General features: G+C 43.1%; 1 protein-coding gene across 5 annotated transcripts in view; it reads left to right on the top strand.

Annotated features, from left to right (window-relative positions):
* The window catches only part of CACNA2D1 (calcium voltage-gated channel auxiliary subunit alpha2delta 1), a 404289-nt gene that overhangs the window by 271392 nt on the left and 111378 nt on the right, over nucleotides 1-21519 (top strand). For all 5 annotated transcript variants that reach the window (XM_079993561.1, XM_079993559.1, XM_079993562.1 and 2 more), the window contains exons 8-10: nucleotides 6989-7058; nucleotides 9555-9605; nucleotides 12286-12385. In XM_079993561.1, the coding sequence (XP_079849687.1) occupies nucleotides 6989-7058; nucleotides 9555-9605; nucleotides 12286-12385 (221 nt within the window). The remainder of the gene's footprint in view (nucleotides 1-6988; nucleotides 7059-9554; nucleotides 9606-12285; nucleotides 12386-21519) is intronic.

Here is a 21519-nt window from a genome sequence, read left to right as displayed (position 1 = left end):
ATTTGAGACCATGAGTCCAGGTGTTCTGCGAAAAATCATCCTGCATCGTCAGCAGAAACCTGGCCCCTCCCAGACTTGGTTCCTTCATGGGACCCAACAGATATATGTGCACAAGATCAAAAGGTTTTGTGGTTACCCTCTCCACCTTTGGGTAACTACACCCTTTTACCTTTGCCTTTCTGCAAGTTTCACAATCTATGGCACTTCCACATTCTCGAATTTTACAGCCTTTGGCGACCTCAGGTAGTGCCTGAAGTTCTTCAAGAGAACTATGAGCTGTCTTCCTGTGCCAAGCACATGCACATGAAACGAGTGGGAACTGTAGCACGCAGGGCTTGTGCTCTCTCAACCTCCCCCTCACCCTCCAGAGACGTTTTAAGAATGAAGAGATCATTCTGCCCCTTTTCAACTTTGACAAGCTGCCTCCCTCCTTTGGAGATTGTGCAAACCTTAAACCCCTTTTTTAACAAATAAGGCACAGATAAAAGACAGTGATGCATCCCTGGTACAGTGCAAACCTCCAACTGCTCCTGCAAAACAGAAAGAAAGATTTTTGCAACATTAGTTACATCTCTTTTTTCTCCATTAGCAAATAGTACAGTTTTTCCAGCTGGAATTGCCTTGCAATTCCACATCTCGACAGCAGGGGTCTCTGGAATCAAATTGCGGTTAGCTGCTGAGTCGATTACAAAGCAGAGCTCAGTGTCTCTCTCAGAGCTGTCCTCAAACATTGCAAGACTGGCTGTCAGCTGATAAGCTTCTTCATCGTCTCTAGCACCAAAAGTCTCGCTGCCCCCTCCCTCTGGGCGTCTGCAGCAGTTCTCTCTGGTTGCCACGTCAACCAACTCCCCCTTGTTCAGGACCTGACCAGCTTCAGCGGAAACAACGTCCTCTGTTGCCTTGGAGACCGGACTGGCCTCTGCTTTCCCACGCAACTCTTTGGGGCTTATCTGGACTTTTCGCAGGTGGCTGGCCTTGAAGCGTCTCAGCTTCCCAGACCTCTGCGCACGACGAAAACAACTCTTGGTAGCCTTTGGAAAATAAGCCGTTTCTGAGCTTTCACCGCTCACTGCCCCCCCACTGCTCTCAGGGCTCCCAGGACGTTTTCCTGCACCCCCTCTGGTGGGTAAAGGGCTCCCAACGCTTGGCCTCTGGCCTGGCTCCCCACACAGGTACGGTGCAGCACTCAAACAGCTGCCAGCAACAGTCCCTTCGTCCCCCTCTGGGGGCCCACAGCTTCCCTCAGCTGTGTGCTGGCTCTCAAGAATGTGCCCAGCGCCATCTTGCCTCTCCCCTTCGGATGCAGCCACGTTTAGGCTCTGGCGTTCCACTCCTGCTTCACAAGCCTCACGGAGTGCTAGCCATGCAACCTCAGGCCTCTTAGCATCTAGGACAATAGGCTTCAGCGCATCGTTTACATTCTCTGCCAGGAAAGCTAGCACACACTCTTCAGCTTCACTCAGCTCTATAGCTGCTCCAGCCGCTTTCTGTGGCGGCTGGACTGCCTCCCAAAGGCTTTCTCCGACCAATAACAGTTCTACGTGGAGGCTCCACGTCCACCAGCCTTCACGCGTCAGCTTTTCGCATGGCAGCTTAAGCTCAGAGCCATGCTTCTGGAGCTGCGCCATCTTCTCCCCCAGTGCCCCAGCTTACTCACGTTGAAGCAGCCTCCGGCACCTGTCTCTGGAGAGGCGATTCTCAGCTGCTCTCAGCTCCTCAGCATCAGGCAAAACACCGTCTTTCAGCGTCTTTCAGCCAGCTGCTCTGCCTCAGAACGCAGACCTCCGCTTCGGTAGCGTCTTCCCAGCTGACCCAACTGACTTCAAAGCAACAGCTTCGCAAACTCAGCAACAGTTTTACAAGCGGTAATTAGGTCCATAACCTGTTAGATAATGAAGCTTAATTGGTTTATGACCCCAATTAGCTGCAGTTTATAGCGGTCCGGCACGCTCCTTAGCCAAGCTGCGCCGATCTGCTTCTCTCCGGTTTCGCCTTGCAGAGTAAAAACACAGCGGAAAAAACTGTTGCTTGCTTAGATCCAGGCAAACACACGAAACGTTTGTGTGTCCATTTTATCAGTCTTTTATTACAGCAGAATATTTACAACTCAGCATTTCTCAGATAAACTCTCCCGGACTTCTAGCACTCATGGCTAATGGCTTCTGTCTCTCTCAAAAACACAGAGACAAGTAAGGCAAAACTCCTCCCACCTTCCAAATTACACGTCAGAATGTGAGGCGTCACAGAACATCTTAACCCTGTAAGTTCTGAATCCCAACAAAACTTGCGTGTGGAGAGCATGCTTCCTGCTTTAGATCTTCCTGACCAAATTTTGGACTGCGTTGGCGCTTGCCTGCTGGAGATGCAATGGAATGCAGAAGGCCAGTGAACATGTTCCCTTTCATATAGCTGAACAGGGCTCGTGAAATGCAACACCAACCAGGCTGAACACTGTACAAGCATTCGTTATGAGAAGACAAGAAGTCATATTCCCAACCTTGTGTTTCTTAATACCCTAATATGGTTTTTGGAGATATGAATGTCCCATTTTCTTTTCTTTAATGTACATTCTACTCTGTTCCTCTTAAGTTTACTATTCATCCCATTCACGTTTCATGAAATACATTTTAGCGCCATACCACTTTATTAAATTAAAACAATCTCACTTTATACTTAAAATAGATAATTTCGTGTGAAGATAATCTGAGAACGATATTAAATGTCGTTTTTAGTAGAAAGTCTTAGTCTTGTCTTTCTTTCTTTCACTCTGGAAGTTTCTCTCCTCCTAATTCCTCCCAGTATTTTCTCCAGAAGATTTTTGTTTCTTCTACTGATCTGAAGGATCTTCTCCTTTCCTTGTATGTAAAAGATAGTCCCTTGGGGAATTCCCATTTAAACATTTTTTTTTATCACTGAGGTCATAAATATGTAATTATCTTTTTTTGAGTAGTGTTGGAACTTTTTTCATTATTTCAATGCAGTTCCCTTCTATGTAGAGTGGGTCCATTCTACCCTTCAACAAAAGTTTTCCTCGAATTCAGGAAAATCAGGCAGTCTCCTGGACCCTTTCTGGTCTTTGATTTGTTCACTCTTATTCTAAATATTTTCTCAATGTCCAGTATCAGGTCCTGTTCTCATACTTCTAACCGGTCTTCCAAGGCTTTTGTTATTTTCATAGCAATTTCTTCATCTTGGTTCTCTTTAATTACCCGCAAGCGGAGAACCATTTCTCTCTGTTTCATCTCCAGGACAGCCATGGTATCCCAGGTGTCCTCCTGTAATTTCCTCAATTCTTCGATTTCTCTTTTATTTTTTTCTTGGTATCTTTTCATCTCTTTTTGGTCTACTTGATTTTTTAAAATAGTTTCATCTTGTTTTTGCATCTTCACTTTTACCTCCTGGACTGTTGTGTCTAAATCTTTATGTTTGGTTGTCAATTGATTTACTTGATTAGAGAGTTCCATTATTAGACTGGCGTTTTTTTTCAATCTTAGTCCCCATATTTTCCATCTTTCCCTCTAGTATTCTGATATTTCCATCCAGTGTTGTTATTTTTTCACCTATATTTTTTTCCATTCTTTCCATCGCCGCTATAAGTTCTTTCATGTCCATATTGCTCTCACTTTATATAACTGAAACTCTTCTTTGGTGGTTCAAGAATGTAGCAAAACCGCTTGTTGGTTGGCTTTCTTTGATCCCATTGGGTTCTCGTCCCATCTGCTCTTCCTTTTCTTTTGTTTCTTGAGGTTTTGTAACTTTTAGGGAATTCCCCTAAAGTAAAGAATTATGAGTCCATTCCCTTCTGGGTTATTCGGTGTTTTCCTATTTCTGTGTTATTTATTCTCTTTATATTTTTTAAAATATTTAATTTACTCCAATAGTTATTTTTTGTCCTCTAGGTGGTGCTATTCTTTGAATTATTTATTTTCCTTTTCTGATACTGGCCACAAGAGGCCTCTATATTCCCTCTTGATTCTTTCCTTCCTCAAAACCTCTCTTCATTTACAATTCTAGTCCTCTCTTTGGTGTCTTTTCCTGGTCACACTCTTTCACTTCCGCAAATGGCGGCTCCTTCACGCCAACTCCTCTGGAATTTCCCCAGATACAGGTATGTTTATTTGCTTCACAATTCCGTGTTTTGTGTTTAATTGTGGCGGTCTTGTAGATTCTCTGCTTTCCCCTTAGGGTGCCGCCTGTTTTCCTTTGTCTAGTCTTTACTTTTCCTTCTTTTTATCTCTGTCTCTATCTTGTCACAATTTCTTTGAGCCTTTGGCATGTTGTTTTTATTCCTAACGAACTCCTTGCGATGTATTTTAACAGGGATTGTCTGTGCTGTGTTGTGGTCCCCTCTTAACTTCAGACCAAACTCTGTATTTAAAAAACTTTGCATCTCGTCTTCTTCCTTGCTGCCCACCTTCGCTAGTGGGGAGTTTCTAAAAATTCTGAGCTTTTCTACAGCTGTTTCGAGAGAAGAACATCTTATTTTTAACAGTCTCTCTCTTATAGGAGAGTTCAGCGCTGCCTCATCAGGTTTTGGGGGCGTTTGCATCGGGGAGTGGGTTATATAATAATAATAATAATAATTTATTATTTGTACCCCACCCATCTGGCTGGGTTTCCCCAGCCACTCTGGGCGGCTTCCCTAAAAACCAAAAATACACTAAAATATCACAGATTAAAAACTTCCCTGAACAGGGCTGCCTTAAGATGTCTTCTGAATGTCAGGTAGTTATTTATCACTTTGACATCTGATGGGAACGGGTTAGCCCGTTTGCGTGGAGGTTCTCCCTGTGTCTTAATTAGCGTCTTAATTATATGCTTTGTTTTCTCGCTGTGGGAGACCCCTTTTCGCGCCACCATGGGTTCTGCCCTCAGGATCCCCCCCCCTGAGGTTGGGGTGACTTTTGCCTCGTCCCCCATTTCTTTCTCCGACACTGGGTCTGCCTTGAGATACCAGGAGCGCCGATCCCCACCTGACTTTAGGTGTGCTCTTCCAGAAGTCGACTTTTATCTTCTCCTGGCGTCATGTCTCCTCTTCCAACTGGGCCAGCAAAATGATTGGCCATTGTACCACAGTTGAAAAATCAATGAATCATATAATTTCTTCCATAGATGCATTGTGTCCTATAATACAGTTTTTCATTTGGGAAAATAATTAGCAAGTGGGAAATGGTGAAAGAGTTTTAGTATAATTATCTTATAAATAAAACAGAATAAAGGCATAAAATAAGCTAAGAAGTTATAGTTTAATAGATTTAATTCTTTATTGTTAGATGAATTTTCTTTAATGATACTGAAATTTACAGGAAGGCATAATAAATACCATATATTTATGGCTATACAGAGAACACCAACCCAAAGAAAATTAGTAATTTACAAGCCACTGTGCTCTATAAAACATGCAATCAAACCAGTTGTGAACAAAGCTAGAAACTAGATCATGATACAACCAAAGTAAAACACACCAGTTCCATATTTATTTTATGTTTTATTATGTCTGCATTAAATCTCTTCTATTCAAACAGCAGTAAAGGTTATAGAACTGCCAACCTTTCTATCAGCAAGCCCAAGAGGCTCAGTGGTTTAGACCACAGTGCCACCTGCTCACTGGGCCAGGTGTCACATCTCATTATAATGAAGCAGTGTTCCAGAAGAAACACATGTAAACCTGTATCTTGCACACATGTTCACAGAAGCACAACTTTGGGGATCTCTAACTGGGAGACAGTTGCATGCCACATTGGTTTTTGCACTATGTTATTTGTTGTTGTTGTTTAGTCGTATAGCCGTGTCTGACTCTTTGTGACCCCATGGACCAGAGCACACAAGGCACTCCTGTCTTCCACTGCCTCCCGCAGTTTGGTCAAACTCATGCTGGTAGCTTCGAGAACACTGTCCCACCATCTCATCCTCTGTCCTCCCCTTCTCCTTGTGCCCTCCATCTTTCCCAACATCAGGATCTTTTCCACGGAGTCTTCTCTTCTCATGAGGTGGCCAAAGTATTGGAGCCTCAGCTTCAGGATCTGTCCTTCCAGTGAGCACTCAGGGCTGATTTCCTTAAGAATGGATAGGTTTGATCTTCTTGAAGTTCTCGGTCCACATACTGCTTAAACCTGCCTTGTAGAATTTTAAGCATAACTTTGCCAGCTATGTTATTGGCTATTTTATAACACACACACACACACACACACACACACACACACACATTTATATTTTATAACTATGTTATTAGCTATTTATAAATACTGATACAGTCTTGCTCGCTTGCAGAATTAGCATGAATCATCAAATGTCAATATACCTGCTGATAAAATGTCTCTTTACACAAAATAGTGGACAATAAGTAAAATGGGTTTGTGGCTGAAAATACCAACACAGAAATATGAACTAGTGATATAGATACTTGATCCCCAAACCCATGCTGCCTGAACTGTAGGCTTATATGCAGACAGTTTCTGGTACAGATATTGCAGTACATGAAAGGCAGAGAGTTTGCTATTTTATGCTAGGGAGCCAGCAGATCTGCAGTGGGTTCATTGATGCAACAGGGGAGAAAGTTCAAATGCACATGATGGATTTGGTAATGGGAGGCTTAGAGGAGCACAAGATTCGGAAAACGAGAAATGTGAGGAAGAAGAGAGACACTAATAGTTATCTGTTTATAGGAAAGGAAACTAAAGAGCAGTAGTTTCCTGAGTTCCACTATGACCTGCAGTGGCATGGCCACAGTTCCAGACAATGACTCAACTGGATGGGTGGTGGGTCCTCTGCAAGTTACTGCTTTCTGAAGGGGTAGCTGACAAACTCACATGAGGGCAGGGGCCTGATCAGCTGGCCCTCAAGCCAAAGTCTAACTCCCACCCTGGGTTCCTTAGAACCCTTTAAATAAAGGCCCAGAACAGAAAGCACTTTCATTTTTGGGTAGTGCTGGCTTGTGCTTCCTGAAAAGGTCCTGTCTAACCTAAAGAATTGTTGTTATTATTTTCAGCATCTCCATGGGTAGACAAAAGTCAAGCTCCAAACAAGATAGATCTGTATGATGTCCGTAGAAGACCATGGTAAGCATCACTGTAGTGGTGGTGATATTTATTTATAACCTGCCTTTTCCCCTGATGGAGCTCAATGTGGCTTCCAACTAAAATAGAAACAGCTAAAAGCATATTTAAAAAACAAGCATTAAAAACAAAGTTATGATCCTGATGATGTTCATTGCACTGGTAGGTTGGAAATATGTATTTGTGTATGTGTGTTTGTGTTTGTGTGTATATCGCTTAGTAAGGTATGCATGCCAATATATGGTCTGTGATTTGAATCTCTAAATGTGCTCCTAAAGCCAATTGAACAATACAGCTCCATTTCCCAGTCTTCCTTCCTGTCACCAGCATGCAATGACCATTCCTTTCCATCATATTCCAGTATGGCTGCACACTGTTCTGATTCAGGGTAAAATTTATTCCTAGCCCTGTCAACTGGAGGCTAATAGAAATCTGAAACATAGCTCTAAGATTGCTGTAGTAACAGCATGCAAAGAGGGTGGGTGGGAGTGGGGCTGTGAAGACATTGACTGGGTCCAAGAAAGGCCTGCCCCTACGTAGACTATGGATAGTCCGGAGAGTAAAAGAATTTCCCACCATCTTGCTCTTGCCAAGCACAGCTGTCCCCCAGCAACTTCCAAATTGGTGGCCAGGGGAGGGGGTGTCCTATATATCACCATATCAGGAAGTCATCTGGTGTTGGTGGCTGCTGGGCACATGGTATTCTTCCATCCTATCTTGACCCCTAGTGCAGGTGGGAAAAGGACCCCCATGAAAATGGGCATAGCAGCTTACGCTAATATTTAGTCCAGATATCACCAAATCACTCCAGAAGTAGTTTACAGTTAAACAAAGATATTTCCCTTCTGTCTAGACTAACTCTATCAGTCACCTAGCTACTTCTAGATTGTTTGCATTTTTACTGTATACTATTGAACTGTCCACCCACCTTCCTTCCTTCCTTCCTTCCTTCCTTCCTTCCTTCCTTCCTTCCTTCCTATTGTCTCTTTCCTTTAGATATCAGTAAACTAAGCTGTTGTCCAGTCCTATGGCCCTTGTAGTAATATCCCCCCCCCCCAATTTTTGCTAATGCAAAGACGAGAGGAAGAACTAACATACCAAGAACATCCATATTAGGGCAAGTTGTCATGACCCAATGCAGCAAGCTTTACTTTTTCTGTGGTATGGAAAGTACCAAGAGTAGTAAACGCCAATCCCACAATCCTCTCAGACCACTTTGCCTTATTTTCTTAGACCTGAATTGCAGAGGGAGATTGGTGTGATGTCACAATTCCCCCCCATAGGTATAGAAATTGTGGATCCTCTGTCTAGCTCCTATGGGAAGCAGCTCTCTTGCAGGTATAATATTCCAGGCCTTTCTTATTTCCCCGCTGCACTCAGCTTACTGTCCTCTGTTTCAGATGATATTTATTCAGCCCACATACATACCGATTTTTTGGATAGGCAGATTAAGAGAGAAGTGGGATATTAATATAGAAAATTAGTTACTCATACATAAAGTAGCAAGGTAGGGTTTTTTTAGGTTTTCTGCTTGAGAAAATACATTAGTTTTATTTAGAATTCATAAACCTCTTGGCAAACTAGTCTGTACTGTGTGAGCAGTATTTATATTGAGTGGCACATGCATTAAGTACATGTGTTTGTGTTTGTAAAAGAGAGCAGAATTTGACTCAAACTAAATGCAGATTAGGAGATCCTCATAGATCTTCTGTGCCTTCCATTTTATTAATCAGCAGACACATGATGTTACTTTGAAGACTGGAAAAATTGGTGCTCTGGGAAAAGGAGTTTTGAACCTTCCCCTTCCCAAACATTCTTTTGGCTGCTCTGTAAGGACTTGAGGGGAAAAGCAATTTGCCAGCACACCTGGAACGAAGAAATACCACCTCCCCTCTTCTTCCAGGGGAGGAAGGGAGTGGCAAATTTGTACCCCCCCCCCAAAAAAAAATGGTGGGAAAGGCATTAGTTAGGAGAATCAGGAGGAAAGAGTTAAGAAACGATTTCCTGAGTGCCTCTTTCACAATATTTAAAGCAACCCTGTTGAGCTGCTAATTAGTAAACAAACCAAAACATCAAAGCCTCATCAAAAATCTTCTACATCAGCTTGCACCTTAACATTTGTAAATGTGTGGGTCAGTGAAGGCAGTTTATCTTATTTAAGTTGAGCTGTTGGACTAAGTCACCTAGTAAACTTGACATGAGCATCTCTTTATCAAATGCTTTCTGTCTTTTTTTGTTGCAAAAAATTGAAAAAAATTGTGTACCTAACCACCTTCAGATCTTCTTTCTTCCTGACCTGTGGTTTACCACGAAGGAAGAATGCTAAAGGAAAAAGAAATGTTTGCATGTGTTTCCTGCTGGGAAACACTACAAAGGTTCTTTGATTCAGCAATATCTGGTTTTCAGCACCAGAACTTACACAGATCAAACATCAGCATGGTATTTTTTAAAAAAACTTCCAGTCTTTCTTATGTATAAATATATGTCTTTTTGTTTCAGGTATATTCAAGGAGCTGCATCTCCCAAAGACATGCTCATTCTAGTCGATGCGTAAGTACCTAAAATTTAGGTGCAAACACAGGAAGATAGGAAAAGTTTTGGCTTTTTAACAACAGAAAAGAGGCACGAAAAAGTTTTTAAATGAAAATCTATTTTACTTTTATTTTTGTCAACACATAGACACAAAAAAGGTTGGTACAGCTATCTGTGTCAGCAGAAACCAGCTAAATTGGGGGTGACCCACATCTTAAATGCAGCTGCATGTATTTTTCCTGCACATTTTAAAAAGCTGGTAACAGCATTTAAAGCTGTCAGTGAGAAGCTAGGAACAGTGCTTTTCCACTCAGAAATGTTCCACCAACTGCTTTTTATCTGCAAAAGTCTAGGAGTACCCATATCTATTTTCCAGTGGGGCAAGGGGGCAATTTTAGTGGACAAAAATAGGATTGTAAAGCTTTACACACACAGAGAAATTTGCAGCCGTGGAAGTTGCTTAAAAAAATAGAAATAAACAAGCTGTATAACATGTATTTTGGTCCTATGTTCCAGGCATATGTTTTCATATGTGATGAAAAATGTGAGAAATGATGGGGACCAAAGCAGAGGATTTGTTGGTGAATTAATGAGCACAGTTGGTAATCCTTAGGGAAGAGACTTCTTTGTGGCTTGGAATTATATTCCAAATATCTTGATCCAGTTCAGCATTGCTGGGTTGTCATCTGCCTTCCAAGCCCCTTAAGTATTGCTCCTGCATTATTTATCCTCCACTCATAGGCAGATAGCATTTTTCTGTCTATGTGTTTTAAAGACATTTTGAATGAGAAGGGAAGCAAGTAAAAGCCAAATAAGTCAACATTTCAGGTAAAATGTTGTTATCAGTATTATTAAAGAAGTTGTTTTTTATTGAGGAAGCAGAAATGTTTATTTGCCTTTTCATGTGTTTCTACCAGATATTTTAATCCTGCAGTCCTAATGAAAACAATACTGTATGATGTCAGGATAAATTTAGAGTTGCCATCTCTCACAGAGCATCTCTCATTGAGCTTCAAAGGTTTTTTGTTTGACTCAGAGGTTAGATCTCTGCATTTTAAAGTCTGGGGGCTGCGTTTGATGGAAGTAGCACTCTGCTCTCTGCAGGACTTTCTTTGTTAAGGCTGGTGCACAGGGGTTTGTGTAGAACGAAGGGTTTATATCTACACAGCTTTGTGGTGGTCATGAAAAGCTATTTTCAGGTGCCCTTTGTCTCAGTGGTACATATTGCAATTAGTGCTTTTAAAAGGTAGGTAAATATGTCCATGTAGTGGAGGGGGGGGGAGGTTGCCATTCATTTCAGTGATGGAAGTGTCTTTGAAATTGTAGTGAATGATGTAGCATCTGCCCCATCACTGCCATTGCACTTTAGACTCTGAGTGGAAATATTTAAGATTACCAGGAGTGCCGTTTTGCATTTCATTAAGAGCGGTTTAAAAGACTACTCTTGGGTGTATTTTAGATTGAATTGCAAAGCAAGCAGGCAAACAAAAAACAGTGTGTGAGAGTATTTTTTAAAATGATTTTTCTATATCCCATAATAACTTACTATAGCAAGATTTTCCTTCTGTGCAGCTTTGCCACACATAGCTAGTACCTAGGTCAATCTAACTGTTCCTAACAGCAGTTAACTCAGTGTGTAAAAACAAGAGCCCTGAATGATCAGATGGAAAAGCAGTCTAGTTTGACAACTTGAAGCTCACAATAAGTCTCCTCCATTGTTTGTTTTACACATCCACTGTTACTCACAGATGCACTGACTCTGAACCTTCAGGTTTCATTACACCAAGGGTGGGGTTCCTCTAGTTCAGGCCCATCCAACTCCCAAGAGACTGTGATCTACTCACAGTAGAAAAACACTGGCCGTGATCTACCCATGGAGGGGGGAGGGCAATGAAAACTCATGTACTGTGAATCCCCTCACACATCAAATGTTATCCCCCATGACAGTCAGGCTTCAGAAAAACCTCCTATTAAGTTCTTATTGTGGCAGGCGAGAGAGGGTATAATGAGAGACTAGGTGTCTCTTGTGAGTGTGTGTGAGAGAGAATGAGAATGAATAAGTGTGACTGTGCAATGTGTGTTGCATGTGTTGTGAGAGAGTGTGCTGGCTCCATGCACTATCAGTTTCATCCACGGCCACCTTAGCCGCTACTTTTCTGCGCTGTGATGTAGCCCTCGGGGAACTTGGCTACAAAGGAGTTCCATCCTCAGGCTGAAAAAGTTCCCCAATGTGACTAACATTCATCAATAGACTTCTGCATTAATTTGTCCACTCTGCTTTTGAAACTGTCCAATTCCATCTTGAGGCTATCACTGGCAATGTGTGGCAGCAAATTCCACGACTTGATTGTGAAGATACTTCTAATAAATCTCCACATATGAGGTCTGAAACATAGATGGCTCTTTGCCTTCTCTGAATGGGAATCATTGATATGTTGCTGCAAGCCACTTCTAAGTAGTGGTAAAAGTAATTTACTAAAGTTTAATGAGAGTCTGCTAGCTAGTGTTACTAGCTAGTGCAGTAATTAATGGTGCTGCTGCCTTAAGGTATAAGGTATAAAAAAGCAATATGCACAAATCCTTAGGGTAGCAAAACACTATGTGAGTTGTCTTATGAAACCTAAGTTTCTATCTGTATATTGACCTTTCTTTCTTTCTTTCTTTCTTTCTTTCTTTCTTTCTTTCTACTATTCTGTAGGAGTGGCAGTGTCAGTGGATTAACACTGAGGTTGATCCGAACATCCGTCATTGAGATGTTGGAAACCTTGTCCGATGATGATTTTGTGAATGTTGTTTCAGTGAGTATCTCTCTCCTTCTCTTAAACCAGAAACAGTGCCCTGGAGAGCTACTTTCAAAGCTGTTCAGAGCTTAATCTGAATATTAAAATTAAGAGTTCAATACAATACAATGCTGTTGTTACAGATCTGCTGGAGGGGTCTAGAGCCCTGTTGAGTTGCTTTTTGTGGTATCACTTTCAATTATGGAGGCCTGAGGATGTGGACAAGGCTCTCGGAAGGGTGCAGCCAACCTTTCATCTTTGTTGCTATGAATATGTTGTGGTAGGGGTGGGTCAGATATGTGATAATTTATTACTTGTGGCCGGGGGTGGTGCCTGCTTCTTTGAATGAGGTGGTGGTACATTCACTCATTAAGAAGCCTTTCTTAGAGCTGGAGGTTTGTGATAAGTACCACCCACTCATGAGTATCTCCTTTCTGAGCAAGGTGCTTGAGAGGGTGATAGCTCAGCAAGTCCAATAGCATGTGGATTACTTAGACGTTTTTCAGTCTGGTTTTTGTGTTAGCACTGAAATAGCCTTGTATATCCAGATAGATGACTTCTGTTGGGAGAGGGACAGAGGAGCCTGATGATTCTCCTAAATCTCTTGATGGCTTTTGACATCACTGTCAGGGCTGGAGTCAGATTCAGGTCACTAAGCAAGAAGCAGAATTTGAACTCTTTATTAAAGGAACAGCATACAACTCATCAACACTGCCCATTAAGTCTTGCCCCTTTGGAGCAGTTGCCAGGACTGACGGTCCCCACCCTCAACCCCCTCTCAGGCTCCTCCTCTGCCAGATGTTCCCCAAGCAGTCTCAAACTTTGTCTGGGCATCTCTAATCTCTGTTCTGCCCTACACATCACTCTGTGTGTCCTTGGACACAAGTGGGGAGGGGAGCTTATCACAGGAGGAGAGGCAAGCTCCCTGTTTTCTTCTGCGGCCTCCTGACCCTCCTCTTCTGTTTCAGCCTTTGTATTGGAACTGCTCTGTGTCACAGGTTCTCCCTGTTCACTAAATCCTGTTGCCCCTTCAGCAACCAACAACTCCTCCCACTCTTCTGCTTCTGACCTCTCTTTGGTGTCCCACCACCAATCCCCCAGGCTCTGAGCCTTCCTCCTTTGTGGTTTCCCTTAGGGGTTTCCCAGCTGGTGCCTCCCATCCCTCCTCGTTGTCCAGGCAATCTCTGAAATCATTGACCATGACATGATATCCTGCTGGATCACCTCTGTTGTATTAAGAACTGAAGGAATAGTGATACTGCGGTTCTGCTGCTATCTGTGGGATTAATTCCAGAAAGTAGCATTTGCAGACTTCTGCTTGATCCCATGGCATTTGTGCTATGCAGTCCTGCAGACTTCCTTTTTTGAGAGCCAGTGTGGTGTAGTGGTTAAGAGCGGTAGACTCATAATCTGGGGAACCGGGTTCGCGTCTCCGCTCCTCCACATGCAGCTGCTGGGTGACCTTGGGCCAGTCACACTTCTCTGAAGTCTCTCAGCCCCACTCACCTCACAGAGTGTTTGTTGTGGGGGAGGAAGGGAAAGGAGATTGTTAGCCGCTTTGAGACTCCTTAAAGGGAGTGAAAGGTGGGATATCAAATCCAAACTCTTCTCTTCTTCTTCTTCATTATCTTTATGAAACTTCTGGGGAGGTATGGAGCAACGTGTCAACAGTTGTTGTTGTTGTTGTCAGTTACCTGTCATTGGTAGAGCTTTGTCACTAGGTAAATGGCTTCAGTCCCCTTCATGGATCACTGCCTTGCCGTGGCGAAGGGGCTTGAAGAACTCAGAGAAGCTATGAACTATGCCGAGCAGGGCACCCAAGATGAACAGGTCATAGTGGAGAGTTTTGACCAAACGTGATCCACCTGGAGGAGGAACCGGCAAGCCACTCCAGTATCCCTGCCAAGAAAACTCCATGGACAAAGACAACAGGCATATAAAAGTTATGATGCTGGAAGATGAGCCCCTCAGGTCGGAAGGCGTCCAACATGCTACTGGGGAAGAGCGGAGGGCAAGTACAAGTAGATCCAGAGCTGATGAAGCGGCTGGGCCAAAGCCGAAAGGACGCTCAGTTGCGGATATGCCTGGAAGCGAAAGGAAAGTCCAGTGCTGTAAAGAAAAATATTGCATAGGAACCTGGAATGTAAGAACCATGAACATGGGTAAGTTGGAGGTGGTCAAAAATGAGATGGCAAGAATAAATATTGACATCCTGGGCATCAGTGAACTAAAATGGACGGGAATGGGTGAATTCAGTTCGGATGACCATCATATCTACTACTGTGGGCAAGAAACCCGTAAAAGAAATGGAGTGGCCCTCATAGTCAACAAAAGAGTGGCAAAAGCTGTACTGGGATGCAATCTCAAAAATGATAGAATGATCTCGATACGAATCCAAGGCAGACCTTTTAACATCACAGTAATCCAAGTTTATGCACCAACTACTGGTGCTGAAGAAACTGAAATTGACCAATTCTATGAAGACTTACAACACCTTATAGAAGTGACACCAAAGAAGGATGTTCTTCTCATTATAGGGGATTGGAATGCTAAAGTAGGGAGTCAAGAGATAAAAGGAACAACTGGCAAGTTTGGCCTTGGAGATCAAAACGAAGCAGGGCAAAGGCTAATAGAGTTCTGTCAAGAGAACAAGCTGGTCATCACAAACACGCTTTTCCAACAACACAAGAGACGACTCTACACATGGACATCACCAGATGGGCAGCATCGAAATCAGATTGATTATATTCTCTGCAGCCAAAGATGGAGAAGCTCTATACAGTCAGCAAAAACAAGACCTGGAGCTGACTGTGGCTCAGATCATCAGCTTCTTATAGCAAAATTCAAGCTTAAACTGAAGAAAGTAGGAAAAACCACTGGGCCGGTAAGATACAATCTAAGTCAAATCCCTTATGAATACACAGTGGAAGTGAGGAACAGGTTTAAGGATTTAGATTTGGTGGACAGAGTGCCTGAAGAACTATGGATGGAGGCTCGTAACATTATACAGGAGGCAGCAACGAAAACCATCCCAATGAAAAGGAAATGCAAGAAAGCAAAGTGGCTGTCCAATGAGGCCTTACAAATAGCGGGGGAGAGAAGGCAAGCAAAATGCAAGGGAGATCGTGAAACATACAGGAAATTGAATGCAGATTTCCAAAGAATAGCAAGGAGAGACAAGAAGACCTTCTTAAACAAGCAATGCAAAGAAATAGAGGAAAGCAATAGAATGGGAAGAACCAGAGATCTGTTCAAGAAAATTGGAGATATGAAAGGAACATTTCGTACAAAGATTTCCATAATAAAGGACAAAAGTGGAAAGGACCAAACAGAAGCAGAAGACATCAAGAAGAGGTGGCAAGAATACACAGAGGAATTATACCAGAAAGAAATGGATGTCTCATATACCCCAGGTAGTGTGGTTGCTGACCTTGAGCCAGACATCCTGGAGAGTGAAGTCAAATGGGCCTTAGAAAGCACTGCAAATAACAAGGCCAGTGGAAGTGATGGTATTCCAGCTGAACTATTTAAAATTTTAAAAGATGATGCTGTTAAGGTGCTACACTCAATATGCCAGCAAGTTTGGAAAACTCAGTAGTGGCCAGAAGATTGGAGAAGATCAGTCTACATCCCAATCCCAAAGAAGGGCAGTGCCAAAGAATGCTCCAACTATCGCACAATTGCACTAATTTCTCACGCTAGCAAGGTTATGCTTAAAATTCTACAAGGAAGGCTCAAGCAGTATGTGGACCGAGAACTCCCAGAAGTGCAAGCTGGATTTAGAAGAGGCAGAGGAACCAGAGACCAAATTGCAAACATGCGCTGGATTATGGAGAAAGCTAGAGAGTTCCAGAAAGACATTTACTTCTGCTTCATTGACTATGCAAAAGCCTTTGACTGTGTCGACCATGGCAAACTATGGCAAGTTCTTAAAGAAATGGGAGTGCCTGATCACCTCATCTATCTCCTGAGAAATCTCTATGTGGGACAAGAAGCTACAGTTAGAACTGGATATGGAACAACTGACTGGTTCAAAATTGGGAAAGGAGTACGACAAGGCTGTATATTGTCTCCCTGCTTATTTAACTTATATGCAGAATTCATCATGCGAAAGGCTGGGCTGGATGAATCCCTAGCCGGAATTAAGATTGCCGGAAGAAATATCAACAACCTCAGATATGCAGATGACACAACCTTGATGGCAGAAAGTGAGGAGGAATTAAAGAACCTTTTATTGAGGGTGAAAGAGGAGAGTGCAAAATATGGTCTGAAGCTCAACATCAAAAAAACGAAGATCATGGCTACTGGTCCCATCACCTCCTGGCAAATAGAAGGGGAAGAAATGGAGGCAGTGAGAGATTTTACTTTCTTGGGCTCCATGATCACTGCAGATGGTGACAGCAGCCACGAAATTAAAAGACGCCTGCTTCTTGGGAGAAGGGCAATGACAGGCCTAGACAGCATCTTGAGAAGTAGAGACATCACCTTGCCAACAAAGGTCCGTATAGTTAAAGCTATGGTTTTCCCAGTAGTGATGTATGGAAGTGAGAGCTGGACCATCAAGAAGGCTGATCGCCGAAGAATTGATGCTTTTGAATTATGGTGCTGGAGGAGACTCTTGAGAGTCCCATGGACTGCAAGAAGATCAAACCTCTCCATTCTGAAGGAAATCAGCCCTGAGTGCTCACTGGAAGGACAGATTGTGAAGCTGAGGCTCCAGTACTTTGGCCACCTCATGAGAAGAGAAGACTCCCTGGAGAAGACCCTGATGTTGGGAAAGATGGAGGGCACAAGGAGAAGGGGGCGACAGAGGATGAGATGGTTGGATAGTGTTTTCGAGGTTACCAGCATGAGTCTGACCAAGCTGCGGGGGGCAGTGGAGGACAGGAGTGCCTGGCGTTATCTGGTCCATGGGGTCACGAAGAGTCGGACACGACTAAACGACTAAACAACAACAACAACAAATGGCTTCAGTGGCATCGAGTGCTTTTAATCACCTCCTAGTTAGGAATAAACTTGCTACAAATTGTCCCATTTTCTGATAATTGCCTGTTTAGATTATTGCAATGCACTTCATGTCGGGATGTCCTTGGAAATGGCCTGGAAGCTAAAATTAATATAGAACACAACTGCCAGAATGTTGACTGGGTTAGCTAGTAGGGACCATATAACACTGATGCAGCAATATCTCCATTGACTGCCTATTAAGGTACTAGTGTTGAGCTATAAAGCCTAAATGACTCAAGTCCACGGTATCTGAAGGAACAAATCAGTCTGCCTGGGTTCCTTTGCATTATCCCACCTACAAGGGAAATACCTGGGGGGGGGGAGAGGGGGGAGTATGCTGATCATGGAATGCAATTCATCTGGAAATATGTCTAGTGTCAATGCTTTTGGCAAAGACTTGTTTGTTTCCCCATGCATTTATGGGATGTTAACTGCTGCTGCAATTAGAAGCCAAGGGAGGCTCCATGAGTGTTTTAAAGTCTGAAGTTTAGCGTTGTGTTTTATTTGCTCTTAATTGCTTTGGATTGTTAATTGTTTTTAACTATGTTGTAATCCTTCCTGGGATTGTTTGATAAATGGTGGGCTAAAAATATATTTCAGAAATATAGATGAGACATCTGTAGAAATGTTGAGGGAAGGCAAAATACCTCCATCAAATGTGGCAGATACCTGATTAATGGAGATCAAATCCAGATGTTCTTTTCTGGATTGTGTGGATTGTATAAAATTTATTGCCAGAGGCAGCCAGAGGTAAGACCTATCTACCCTTCACACTGTGTGAAGTACCTTGTTTTTTAAGCAAATTATGGCAGCAAGATTAATTTCCAGGGTACTTTGAGGTGTCTCTTGAGTGCTTTTCACACAGAAGAATGACTGGCAAGGGCTGTCCAGTTTGGTGAATCTCCTGAGCTTTTGATGCTAATGATGATTAATATAACTATAGAACTAGTAATGAGAATGATGCTTTAAGAGTAACATTAAAAAGACAGGTTTGTGCCTTGAAGAGCAGTGCTAGAATTATTTTTAGATGTTTCTTCGCTTGTTTATTTGCTACCCTGGGCTGCTTTGGGAGGAAGGGTGGGATATAAATTTAATAAAGAAATAAATAATGCCCCAAAGCATATATTAGAGGACAGTGTACATAAAAATGCATACATTGATAAAACTGACATGCAAAAGGCATTACAGTCATACCTCATGTTACGTTTGCTTCATGTTACGTTCTTTCAGGTTACGTCCCGCGGTGACCTGGAAGTACCAGAAAGGGTTACTTCCGGTTTCACTACTCGTGCATGCACAGAAGTGCAAAATGACATCACACACATGCGCAGAAGCAGTGAATCACAACCCGTGCGTGCGCAGACGCGCCGCTGCAGGTTGCGCTCTTTTCATGTTGCGAACGGGCCTCCAGAATGGATCCCGTTCGCAAGCAGGTGTACCATTGTATATTAAGGCAAATTGTTCGTAAAAATGTGTATATTCAAAACTGCACATAAAAATATGTGCATTAGGAAACGTTTGCACCCAAGTGCTGATTAATTTTCATGAGGGTTTTTTTTAAAAAAAGAATGCTGTGGAAATGTGAACAACTGAATTTAAGAAAGAATAAATTATGATAGAAACCGGAATTAATGGCTTCAGTTTTTGCTGTTTGCAAACATTTATAGCTCTGTTTCTGCTTTGAATGGTTTTCTTCATGAACATTGCCGTTGAATACTTCAAGGCAACCTACCTGGGTCCTTTCTCGGGAACTTTTCTTCATGAACAGTGAGGAAAAGAAATTGGCTCCCTTGTCCTAGTGGAGTTTTAAGACTCTTGGAATACATTTTACATGATTCCATGGAGTGAAAATGTGACATGCTGTACATGAACATGTGTTTTTGTCATTGACTTTGAGGCAGATGCTTCTTCCAATGAATACATAGCTATGGGATTCAGCGATACTTTTGTCTCAAAGAATTAAACCAAAAGGGAATAAAAACTGACAGACAGGTGCCCAACCATGGCAGCTTTTGTGGTGGTTTTACACACGTGCCTCTAAATAGGATGCTATCGCCTCATAAACAGCTTGGGAAACATTGTATGCTAACAATTTAATTTACATAATACGTAGCTTTAAACTTGCATAGCTCCATAAATATTATATGATATTTGATTGGAGTAGTCATGGGTGACTAGATTTCAGTGGAAATCTCCCCTCTCTGCGCTCTTTCCACAGCAAGACATGGAAATGCAGAACTTGACGGTGCCAGGAGGCCCACTTCAGGCCATTGCGACTAAAATAGAATAGCTTTGGCTGAGTCATTTTGGTTGCAGGGTAGTTTTTATTTTTATTTTGCTGCTTTGACTGGGGAAAATTCAACATAATCCAGTGCAAGAGCAGGCAAACGTCTTCAGCCTTCAGTTATTATATTTACTTCATATATATAATTTACATGGCAAAAGCCTTCCAGACCGCTTCCCCACTCTCCCCTCCCAACTGATTAATTGCTATAACCAAATGTAATATTAATAAAACAGCATTAATGAAAGTAAGTTTCATTGCTTTGGGCACAGAAATGTATGCAACAGCGCAAACAAGAACATCAGCTGAACTCAAAATTGGCACAGCAGAAGCAGTTCTTTCTGTTGAATATCCAGCTGCCAAACTATAAAAGGCTGAGTTTAGGAAGCCCTCTTCAGACGGATGCTCCAGAAACGGAGCACAACTGCTAAGACAGGCATAGGCAAACTCGGCCCTCCAGATGTTTTGGGACTACAACTCCCATCATCACTGACCTCTGGTCCTGTTAGCTATGGATGTTGGGAGTTGTAGTCCCATAACATTTGGAGGGCCAAGTTTGCCTATGCCTGTGCTAAGAAGACCAGAGGCAGATTTAGCCTCCACTGGGCCTTGGGAGATGCCACAGGGGCACCACAACTGTGATTTAGCATAGAGTGCGAGAAGCAGTGGGGCATGCCAAATTTTGGCATCATACAGCGCACCACTGAAATTTGAGACCCCGAGGTCCACCACTGAGAAGCTCTGCCCACTGTCAATATATCTCCGTTGCCGACTAGGAAGGTTTTCTGACAAGCCTGAGAGCTAAAGGAGGAAACTGATCAGAAAACGGGATAAAGCTTGAGATAGGAACAGAACCTTTTATGGGTGTGGTAGAAAATTGACACCTGGCATTTCAGAAGAGCATGGCTTTTAAACATGGTAGGCAGAGCAAATGGCAAGCAGAAAATGATCTTCCCTACTGATCCCGCCCAGGTTTCTTGACTTGCTCCACCCCAGCTTCAGAATTTCACCAGGCATTTGCCCACACACTTTCAGATCTACTTTTGCAACCGTAAGGAATAGAATCAGAAACCAGAATACAAAATGCCCGTTCCTTGTGCTGCTTGTGAATGGCACACCTTGTTTTTAAACTGACCTTTTTTCTTGGTACAGTGCCCAGGAAGACTGATCTCAACTGCCAGGTATTGTGTTGTTTCTGAGGTGCCTATGCTGTTCACAACCAACATGCTTGCATGCTTTGTGCTCTATAGGCCTAAAACGGGGCACTCCAGTATCGGGACCCAGATGCCCCTCACTCTGTACTGCTGTTGCAGCTTTGCCAGAAGCAGGCAGACCACTTTGGGCAGTGTTGCAGCACTTCTACCACAGATGGCCATGGGGCCATCATTGCAGCTTCCAACTTGGCAGAGGCCAGGCGTCATTAGGGGCCAGTAGGGCTCCCACCTATGAGGTTGCAGATGTTGTCCTGACTAGAGACGCCAACTTCTGAAAAAAGAATGTGAGGGCCTGACGTTATGTCCTCATGTCATACACGTGATATTGTTAAGAGATGGGGTCCGAGCCCAATGTGGCAGCGGCGTGGCTCCAGTGGCTGGCAGCCCCTGTCCTTCCTCTTCTGTGCAAGGGAAAGATGGGGGAAGTTGCCCCCGGCCAGTGGCAGCAGCAGCAGGAGCTACCAACCACTGAGCTACACTGAGAGCCAGTGTGGTGTAGTGGTTAAGAGCAGTAGACTCATAATCTGGTGAACGGGGTTTGCTTTCCCGCTCCGCCACATGCAGCTGCTGGGTGACCTTGGGCTAGTCACACTTCTTTGAAGTCTCTCAGCCTCTCACAGAGTGTTTGTTGTGGGGGAAGAAGGGAA

The sequence above is a fragment of the Podarcis cretensis genome, assembly GCF_951804945.1.
Source record: "Podarcis cretensis genome assembly, chromosome: 10".
NCBI classification, from domain to species: domain Eukaryota; kingdom Metazoa; phylum Chordata; class Lepidosauria; order Squamata; family Lacertidae; genus Podarcis; species Podarcis cretensis.
Note: the sequence above shows the minus strand (reverse complement) of the source record. Positions and strands in the feature narration are given on the sequence as shown.